Raw genomic sequence first — 10531 nt, forward strand, 5'->3', positions numbered from 1 at the left:
CTGATGAAATGTCCTCACAACATCAACATGTCCCCACAACATTGCTGAAAAAACAATGTTTTTGTCCCCACGTCCTTATGTGTTACACTCTGCTGAGTAACGCAGTGAGGAAAGTCGTGGAAACACCTTGTCTGCTGTCCATGGTGCTGAAATGACTGGGCCAGGCCACGTGGCTCTGAGTGGACGGGACTCCGGACCACTAAGAGACGGCCTGAGGGGGAAGCGCCCTCCCCCCACACTCATATCAATGGGCGGATGAAAACTGCTTGGAGTTGCTCTGAGCCTCTGATATAAAAGGAGCAGACGGAGGTGGTTTAAGTCGCTGTGAATGCCATACACCCCTCACCTGCACACATACACGCATACACCCACGCCACCAGCCTCCTGCACGCCACGGGACCCCCCTTTTCATTCCTGCGCACATCCCCTGTAGTCTGACCGGATGAGTTACCCGGTGGACACGATAGGGAGCCCCTTTCGGAGAGTTATGGATACTAGGACGAGCAGCAGTTACGGCTACAGCCGCACTCCCTCCAGCGGTTTCCGCTCCCAGTCCTGGTCCCGGGGAAGCCCCGGCTCCAACATCACCGCATCCTACAAGAAGAGCGTGAACATGCCGGTGTCCCGGGCTTACGGCTCCACGGTGCTCAGCTCCGCCGACAGCGTTGATTACAGTCAAACCTCCATCATGAACGGAGACTACAAGCGATCTAACGAGAAGGAGCAACTCCAGGGGCTCAACGACCGCTTCGCCGGTTACATAGAGAAGGTGCATTACCTGGAGCAGCAGAACAAGCAGATCGAAGCCGAGATCCAGGCGCTGCGGCAGAAGCAGGTGTCGCGCTCCCAGCTGGGAGACCTCTACGACCAGGAGCTGCAGGAGCTGCGCTCCGTGCTGGAGCAGATCCATCATGACAAGGCGCAGATTCAGCTCGACACCGACCACATCGAGGAGGACATCCAGCGGCTCAGGGACCGCTTTGACGAAGAGGCGCGCATCCGGGAGGAGACGGAGGCCATCATCCGTGTCCTGAAGAAGGACGCGGGCGACTCCGAGTTGGTGAAGTCCGAGTTAGACAAGAAAGTTCAGTCGCTGCAGGACGAGATCGCCTTCATCCGCAACAACCACGAGGAGGAGGTGAACGACCTCATCGCCCAGATCCAGGCTTCTCAGGTGACCGTGGAGAGGAAAGACATGCAGAAGGCGGACATCACCGAGGCTCTGCGGGAGATCCGCTGCGAGCTGGAGGGTCACTCCAACCAGAACCTGCAGCAGGTGGAGACCTGGTTCATGTGCCGTTACTCCAAACTCACCGAGGCTGCGGACCGCAACAAGGACGCGATAAAGTCCGCCCGCGACGAGATCTCCGACTACCGTCGCCAGCTGCAGACCAAGACCGTGGAGCTGGAGTCCGTGCGCGGGACCAGAGAGTCACTGGAGAGGCAGCTGAACGACATCGAGGACCGTCACAACAGCGATCTGGCCAGTCTGCAGGTGAGGAGGAGGCGCACAGCCGTGCGTAAAAGAGCGAGGCACAGACTGTAAAAACAACTTCCACATATTATATCTTTAAATTACGCTTTTATTTAATGTCTTTAAAACGAAATAATCACGTATTATAATGGATGCATTTGTTTGTATGTTTAAAACTTAATAATGTTTTTTTTGATTGAGTAATGTGCTGTCTTGGTGACGCAGTTTTTATTTATTAATGCGTAAAAATGCTGCAAAGTCACTTCATGGCAGTAACTCGTCACGTTTATGCATCAGGGGTTGTGGGAGTGGACGGAGCGAAAACTGCTGTTTTTCTGCTGCATAATGATCATTACCAGCGGTTTATTGCTCTGACAAACACTGAGCACTCACTTTCTGCGCATGAATGACAGATTTGCGAGTGTTGGGGAAAAGGGTTTGGGAGGGAGACACTGCAGCACTCTCTCTCTCTCTCTCTCTGTGTAAGCATTGCTGAGTCAGAGGCCTGGGTCGATTCCTTCATTGGCTCTCCTTGCATTACATCAAACAGATTACAGGGCGTGGGTGGGGTTGGAGGGGGGAGGGGGGGGGATTTGGAGTGAGCAAGTGTGGAGGCTGCCCTTGAAAGAGAGGCATTCAACATCCTCACAGTATACTGTACTGCGTCAGATTCTCTTAAAACAGCACCACCATCCTTTCACAATGATGAATGAACATGGTTTTCTTTTCTTTTTTTTCTTACATCAAGGCATCAGGCAAATTAAAAGCTGCGTATGCTGTAAATAATTTGCGTGACATCCATTCAAGCATGGTTTGTTTTTCTTTGCTTCTGTTTTCTCTCAGGAGACGATTCACCAGCTGGATAATGAGCTGAAGAGCACCAAGTGGGAGATGGCTCGCCACCTGCGCGAGTACCAGGACCTCCTGAATGTCAAGATGGCCTTGGACATTGAGATTGCTGCATACAGGTATAGATTTGTCATGGGAAAAGTACTTTTCATACTTCAAACTTCACTTTTTGTATAGCAACATTTGGTTTAAATGTATGATATACGCATTTATCTCCGACCAGGAAACTCCTGGAGGGTGAGGAGACCCACTTCAGCACTTTCCCCTACCGCCAGACGGTCACCTCTACCAAGATCTCCAAGCCCAAATTGGAAACCCCCAAGCTGAAGGTGCAGCACAAGTTTGTGGAGGAGATCATCGAGGAGACGAGGGTGGAGGACGAACAGGCCGACCTCGACGAGGCCCTGGAAGAGATAGCACAGGAGCTGTCTGCCACGCTTGGACAGGCGAGAGAAGAAGACGAGGAGGAGGAGGATGAGGGCAAAGAGGGTGGAGATAGCGAGGAAGCAGAGGGTGAGGAGGAAGAGGGAGAAGGCGGAGAAGGAGGAGAGGAGGAGGAGGAAGTTATAGGCGCCAGTGAGGCAAAAGTAAGCGCTAGCGCACCCACCAAGGAGGAAGAGGAAGAAGAGGATGACGAGGGAAAAGGAGGTGATGAAGAGGAAGAGGGTGAAGGAGAAGGTGACAAGGAGGGAGGGAAGGAAGAAGAAGGTGAGGGAGAGGATGAAGACGAGGGAGAAAAGGGGGATGATGCAGAGGGAGGCGATGAGGCAGAAGCAGAAGAGGGAGGAGAGGAGGAGGAGGTAGTTGAGGAGACAGTTCTGTGCTCCAAAGCTCCAGAGTCTAAAGCCTCTCCTGACAAAGAGAAGGCTGAAGAAAAGGAGGCCAGCGGAGGAGAGGAGGAGGAGGCGGCAGCAGAGGAAGCCGAGGCCAAGGAGGACGAGGAAGAGGGCGGTGATCAGGACGAAGACGCAGGCTCTGACAAGGCATCGAAGAGCGGAGACGAGAAAGAGGAAAAGGAAGACGAGAAGAAGGCAAAAGACGAGAAAGCAGATGATAAGCCAGAAAAGGAGGTCGCCAAGGCAGAGGCTCCCAAAACAGAAGCCGCAAAGCCTGAGGCTAAGAAGGAAGAAGCATCCAAGCCTGAATCCCCAAAGTCTGAATCACCTAAACCAGAGTCTCCTAAAGCTGAATCTCCCAAAGCTTCATCTCCTAAATCTGAATCTCCTAAACCATCATCTCCTAGGCCTTCATCTCCTAAAGCCGAATCTCCCAAAGCTTCATCTCCCAAATCTGAATCTCCTAGGCCTTCATCCCCCAAACCATCATCTCCCAAATCTGAATCTCCTAGGCCTTCATCCCCCAAACCATCATCTCCTAAATCTGAATCTCCTAGGCCTTCATCTCCTAAAGCTGAGTCTCCTAAAGAAGGCTCACCAAAGGCTGGCTCTCCCAAACCTAGTTCCCCAAAAGCTGAATCCCCAAAGTCTGAATCTCCTAAGCCTGAGTCCCCAAAGTCAGAATCTCCTAAACCCGAATCCCCGAAATCTAAATCTCCTAAAGCTGAATCCCCAAGAGCTGAATCCCCGAAAGCTGAATCCCCAAAGACAGAGACCAAGCCTGAGTCTCCCAAAGCTGCTGAAGAGAAATCCGAGAAACCGAGCGAGTCCACAGAAGACAAGAAGGTAGAAAAGAAGGACGTTGCCATGAACGGCGACGTAGACAAGAGCAGCCCCGAGGAGGAAGTGAAGAAGGACGAGGGCAAGGAAGCCGAGGTGCTCGCCAACGGCGTGGACGAGAGCCCCGTGAAGGACGACGGCAGCCAGAAAGTGGTCATCACCAAGACTGTGGAGACCATCACCACCGGCGAGGACGGCTCCAAGCACGTCACCAAATCCATCACCGTGACCGAGACGGTGAAGGAGGTGGAGGACGTGGTGCAGGAGCAGGTGGTCTCCACCAAGAAGACGGAGAAGCACTCCACCCAGTCCATCAAGCAGGTGACGGAGGGCAACTGAGCGGACTCCACCGAGGCTGATCCGGCGGCGGACAAGGAGGAGGAGGAGGAGGAGGAGGAGGAAGAGGACGACGCGACGACAAGCAATCAACCCTGAACTAACATAACAAAGAAAAAAACATACAGCTAGAGCGATGTAATTACAGATAACCAACTCTCAAACATACGAAACAAATCATAGAGAGAAGCCAAAACGTTAATGCTATACAAGTTTAAAAAAAAGAAAAAAGAAAAAATGATGCATGTTGAGAGAAAGCTTTAAAAAAAACGGGCTTCGTTGCAGACGCGGTTCAGAAGTAAGTGACTGAGACATTTAAAATCCTCCTTGTTCTGTTTTTTTTTTTTTTTCTTTCTTTCTGCAGTTCACAGGTGAGCTCACAGGTGGGAGGGAGCAGGGGGGGGGGGTTGCTGCATGCTAGCTCAGGGGAGGGGGAGCACTTTCCTCTCTTATCTGTACGTATGGTAGAAATACACGAGTAAATCGATATACAAAAGGAATAAATGCAATGTGGGCGGGCGGGCGAGTGATTTTTGAGTTTAAGTGATAGAAGAGAGGGGGGGGGGGAGGGGGGTATAGACTCATGAAGAAGCCTTACTTGACACATGAAGATACCAACTGAGCCAAAAAGAAACTTAATGACAAAAATACACATCGACAGAAGAAAGACACAGGCCGCAGTATGAAAAAAAACAAAAAAACAACAAAAAAAAAACACACACACACACACAACCATAATCACATCCAGTAACAGAGGCAAACTACAGCTTAACGAAAACCTGAAGAAAACTTCCTAGCCTTAAACATGCTTTTTATCAGTGTCTGTTATGTTTACCTGAGTGCAATTGAAAATACAAAACCTATATATATATATAGAGATATATAGAGATATATATATATGTAAAATGCAGACTTGTGCATTATTGTATGCATAGGATGGACTTGAATTTAAATACAGAAATAAATGAGGTGCTACTGTTTGCAATCCCATGACATGACTCACCATGAACGATTTCCCAGCAGCATTTGCTCAATAAATGTCATTACGAATTAAAGAAAAAGTCGTCTTGTCATGTTTTGTCAAGTTGTACAGTGTGTCATAATGGCTGTGCTCATTCATTCATAGGGTGAAAGGTCACAGCCTGGACAGGTCTTCAGTTAAAAAACCACTCCCGCTCACATTTAGAGTCATTACGGCTGTGTTTATTTTCAAAAATAATCACATGCCGTCAGCCATTTTACTTGGTATTTGTAATGACAAAGGATAACTGATGAAGTATATTAACAAATAAACACATAAATAAACACAATATATGCACCAACAGTTTTCCTAGGCCCACTTTTTTTTAGATGACATCTAATTATAATTATCAATAATGTAATAACCCCCGAATCTTGATAGGTTTGACAAAATTAATACCGACATGGCAGGACAGTTCCAACGCTCTACTTTAATGCATCGCACAGCGCGTCACTGAAATCTCTCCCCCCTGACAACACAGGCAGGTAGGAACCAATAACACGCTGGGGTGTAAATAAAATATAAAATAAAATAAATTCACATTCAAATAATCACACATATATATATATTATATAGATATATATCAGTTTACTAATCAAGATATTTAATATGTGCTACATAATAATATTATGTACTATGTACTATGTACTATGCAATGCACATAACTATTATATTCAATGGCATAAGAAGATATAATAAACAAACAGAACGATATTAACCGTAACCTAGATTACAATATCACGGACATTAGTTATGAGAAATACAGTTTCACTGTTATTTTTAATATAATTAGTGTGCAAATACAGTCGCTATCAACCAAGAATGCACCTTATATCATCACTGAGATGCAAATAAGTCATTTAGTGACATTTAGTCCAGTCAAGATTTATGTCTCTGCTTATATGTAAATATATCATCCCAGAGATTTCTCTAAAGTACAGAATATATTTGATGGATGTGCTGCTCAACTATAGTTTTCATGGAGCTTTTAAATAAAGTACGGGGCTCATTTTTTCTTGTCACTGCCAACAGATGATGATAAAGTCACAAAGGGTAAGGTCACACTCAGAGGCACACTGCAGGAAAAATGAGGACCAAAAAGAAGAAAGAAAAAGAAAACACAGTAAAGTCAGCTTTTCAAAACAACTGGTGGCAAATATCCGCAAACCTCGGGTGCTGTTGATCATAAATGACAGCGCTGAGTCATTTTACTTCATGACTCCTGTCTTTTGCAATTGCAATTTTTGGCCAGAGTGGCCGCTGTTTCAACAACAACAACAACCCTAAAAATTAGTATTCATAAGGTAACTTAAAACAGTATAAACACGTGCTGCAGTTTAAAGGAACATTTATTTGGTCTGAGCAACAGTTAGAGGTGAAGACCAATCAATCAATCAACCAATAAATCAATCAATCAATCAACCAGATAATTTACTATAGTTGAGGCTGTGGAGTTAATAAGAAGTGATCCTTTCACACCTGTCAGTTGTTTTTATTGCCCATAATTAACTAAAGTAATTTGTTTGAAAACACATAATCAATTTTCTTTTGGATGTATGCCCTTAGACTTTGCTCATCTTTTTCTTTTTTAATTATCATTGTAAATCATTTAGAAATTATTCTGTAATTATTAATTTTACTGTATATTTGAATTAACAAATATATAGATAGCCATATTTAAACCGCCCCAAACAAAACTATTTTGATCATTTTTAAATTATATTTTCATATGTGTCCTTTAACAAAAGTTAAAAGTTCTGTTCTCTTACTGGTTGTAACAGACAGTTGTGTTGTTGCATTGTTGTGATTCATTATCTAAAATGTAACCTCTTGTACTAGCAAGAGGTTATAAATTCAGTTTTTCCTTTTTGGATGGGATATTATACTAAATCTAAATGTTAAAAACAAATACTGAAGCACAGCATATAGTAAATACTTTATGGGAGGGTGTCATGACTGCTGAAGTGAACATAAAGCCACTTACTGTCAATGTTTCTACTCGAAATAGAGATTTGTGTATGATTTACCCGACTCAAAAAAACTAAGGACAGACACGTGTGTCTCTTTGATAAGTGTTTATTTCACCAACAGAACGTCACACACTCACGTTTTGCAGTTAGCAGTTGCACATACTGTATAACTGTGCACTGTTTATGGACGACGGTGGATATTGGCAAGCAGTTAACTGTGATTTGTTGCTTTAAATGGCCATTGGGCTTTTTTTTTTTTCACTGAGCACCATGTTAACAAGCAGAGTGGAGAGCAAACAGCGCTGAGGCCTCTACTGGTTTTATTGAGCTGTGGTTTGTTTGTATGTACGTGGACGGTCTGGACTGTGATTTGCTGAGACTTAACCGTTTACTTCTTCTCCTTTGTGCTCTTCTTCTCCTCTGCAGCAGGTTTAGAGGCCTTTTCTTCAGCTTTCTCCTGTTTGACGTCAGCTTTGTCGTCCGTTTTTGGAGCGGCCTTGTCTTCTTTCTTGGCGTCAGCTTCCTCCTCCTTTTCGTCACTCGCTTTTACTTCTTGTTCCTCCTCTTCTTTTGCGTCCTCCTCTTTGTCATCGGATTTTTCCTCCTCTTGTGCTTCTTCTTTGCCTTCAGGCTCTTCCTCTGCTTTGTCGTCTTTCTCCTCCTCATCTTCAGCCGCAGCCTCTGTCACCTCTTCCTCTTGCTCCTCTTCATCGCCACCTGTAGTAATACTCAAGTTTTATTCAATGTCATTGTGATAAAATAATGTAATGACATAATAAACAAAGATACTCTAACCTTCTTCTTCAACTTTAGCCTCTTCATCTCCATCTGCAGCCTCCTCTTCAACCTCCTCCTCTTCTTCCTCCTCCTCCTCCCCAGGTGGGCTGGCCTCTGCCTGGTGGGCGTGGCTGGCAGAGATGATGCCCTCTGTGGTGCTGGAGCTGAGCAGACGTGATGTCATCAGGTAGGAGGTGCCGGAGCTCAGGCTGGAGTAGACAGGCCGGGCAAAGTGGGGCGCTGACAGACTGTGGCTGTACAGAGAGGACACGCCCCCGGCAACGCCAACACTGAAGCGAGACTCCTCCCCTTCCAGAAGCTTCCTGTGTGGATTTAGTGAAAAAAAGAGATGACAATGAATAAAAGGTATAATTTCTAAATTTGACAATCAATATAGTTCATTTGTCCATTAATTTATGAAAAAGGATATAGTTGGAGTTGTGGTCACCAAAATAAAAGTCCATCATACTAATCTGACAAATCTTAAGTATGTTTGCAGAAGTGTACAATGAATTAGAAATGAAATTTGTTTACTTTTTGTGGCCTTAAAATAAGCGATTTAAGTACAACAGGCAAGGGCCTTGGTTTATGGAGGACGCCATCTTAAACGGCCATGTTTCTGTACCAGCCATACAAACATGGAAGTGAAGAGAATGGCTTCACCCACAGGAACCTGAGCCAAAAAAAACGAATTTACAACATGTGTATAATATGGGAACATCAGTAGCTTGTGAATAACTCAACATCCTTTCCATAGTTTCTGACGGGTGATTAGAGGAGTTCTCCGTTTGTTGTCTTAGGTCTTATCATTAGATGTCACAACTTCTAACATTCTAAACACCTCAAACAACAGAAATGTTGATTTTCATCATTCTCTAATCAGATTTCTGCGTCTCACCTGTATGCAGCGATCTCAATGTCTAGTGCCATCTTGACATTCAGAAGGTCCTGGTACTCCTTCAGGTAGCGTGCCATTTCCTGTTTGGTGCCCCTCAGCTCGCTCTCCAAATCTGTGATGGTGTCCTACAGTACATGAAAGACAAAGTGTAAAGTATTTTACAAAGACAACATAAGGTGCAACATAGTTAAAAAAAACCAAAAAAAAAAAACCTGCATGGCTGCAATCTCAGCACTCTGCTTCTCATCCATCTCGTGCAGCTGTTTCTCCAGGGATTCATTGAGGCCTCTGCACGCATCAATCTCCAGCAGTCGGGCCTGGAGCTGGCGTCGGTACTCGCCCGCTTCATCCTTGGAGCTTCTGACTGCGTCACAGTGCTGGGCCACAGTTTCAGTCAGCGAGCCCATCTTCCCTCGGAACCACTCCTCAGCTGCTTGCATGTTCCTTGCTGCCAGCCTCTCGTACTGGGACCTGATGTCCCTGAGAGCTCCAGAGAGGTCTGGAGTGGCGGCTTCAGACTCCACAGCCACATGGACTCCCAGCTGGACCTGGGCCTGAAGCTCGGCCACCTCTCCTTCGTGAATCCTCTTGAGGAAGGCCAGCTCTTCCAGCAGAGTTTCAACACTCTTCTCCAGCTCAGCCTTTCCTAAGGCAGCCTGGTCGGTCTCGCGACGGTTCTCCATCAACCTGCCCTCAGCCTCCTCACGAGCCAGCACTTCCTCCTCATATCGGCCCTGCAGGGCACTCAGGGTTTGTTCCAGTCGCTCTTTCTGGCCCAGGATGGCTTGGTGGTCGGCCCTGGCCTCATCCATAGCTGCTCTCAGGGAGCGGGCCTCTTGCTCATAGAGTCCCCTCAAGCGGGACGGCTCATTGTGCCTCTGCCTCAGCAGCAGCAGCTCTGCCTCCAGAGCCCGGTTCTGCTGCTCCAGCTCATGCACTCGCTCGATGAAGACGGCAAAGCGGTCGTTGAGGTCTTGCAGTTGCCTGTGCTCTTGGGTGCGAACGGAGCGGAATTCGGAGCTGATCTGGGCTGCCTGGCTCAGCTCCAGCTCCAGAGAGGAGGCCGGTGAGGAGGAGGAGAGCAGCACCCGGCCGGGAGAGGAGGAGTACTGCACGCGGGAGGACGACAGCGGGGAGGTGTGGGACGAGTAGACGGAGTGGGTCCTCCCTCTGTTCACCACCACACGAGGGGGAGACTCGACATACCAGCGCCTGTAAGACGAGGTGGGATAGTATGGGTCATATCCGATGCTACTCATGGCTGAGATTTTGGGAGCACTGGCTGCTCTCCCTCTCCTCTCCTCTGTGTGTGTGTGTGTGTGTGTGGAGATGTATGAAGGGCTCAGGTTTAAGCCTCGACTGCTTTCTGCTGCAGCAGCCGGTGCTTTTATAGCAGGACACCGAGCTCTGACGCAAGCGCTTTGTCCAAACTCTGACAACGCAGGCTCTATAGGCTTACACACTGCCACTGCAAGAAATGAGAACGAGACGAGCCATCGGAGACGGAGAGGAACAGTGAGGAGGGAAGCG

General features: G+C 46.9%; 2 protein-coding genes across 2 annotated transcripts; one reads left to right on the top strand and one right to left on the bottom strand.

Moving 5' to 3' along the window:
- Positions 1–442: 442 nt before the first annotated feature.
- nefma (neurofilament medium chain a) lies at positions 443–4338 on the top strand (the record flags this gene model as incomplete). The annotated part of the gene is made up of 3 exons (XM_083902282.1): positions 443–1495; positions 2318–2442; positions 2547–4338. 3 exons carry the CDS (start codon positions 443–445, stop codon positions 4336–4338), a joined length of 2970 nt encoding a protein of 989 aa, XP_083758408.1.
- A 3311-nt stretch (positions 4339–7649) lies between these two features.
- On the bottom strand, positions 7650–10260 carry LOC310938699 (neurofilament light polypeptide-like; the record flags this gene model as incomplete). Its single annotated transcript, XM_083903269.1, has 4 exons — positions 7650–8043; positions 8122–8426; positions 9002–9126; positions 9214–10260. The coding sequence occupies 4 exons, from the start codon at positions 10258–10260 to the stop codon at positions 7715–7717; spliced, it is 1806 nt and encodes a 601-aa protein (XP_083759395.1). The 3' UTR covers positions 7650–7714.
- Between the last annotated feature and the right edge of the window lie 271 nt (positions 10261–10531).

The sequence above is a fragment of the Microchirus variegatus genome (assembly GCF_963457635.1).
Source record: "Microchirus variegatus genome assembly, chromosome: 16".
Classification (NCBI taxonomy): Eukaryota; Metazoa; Chordata; class Actinopteri; order Pleuronectiformes; family Soleidae; genus Microchirus; species Microchirus variegatus.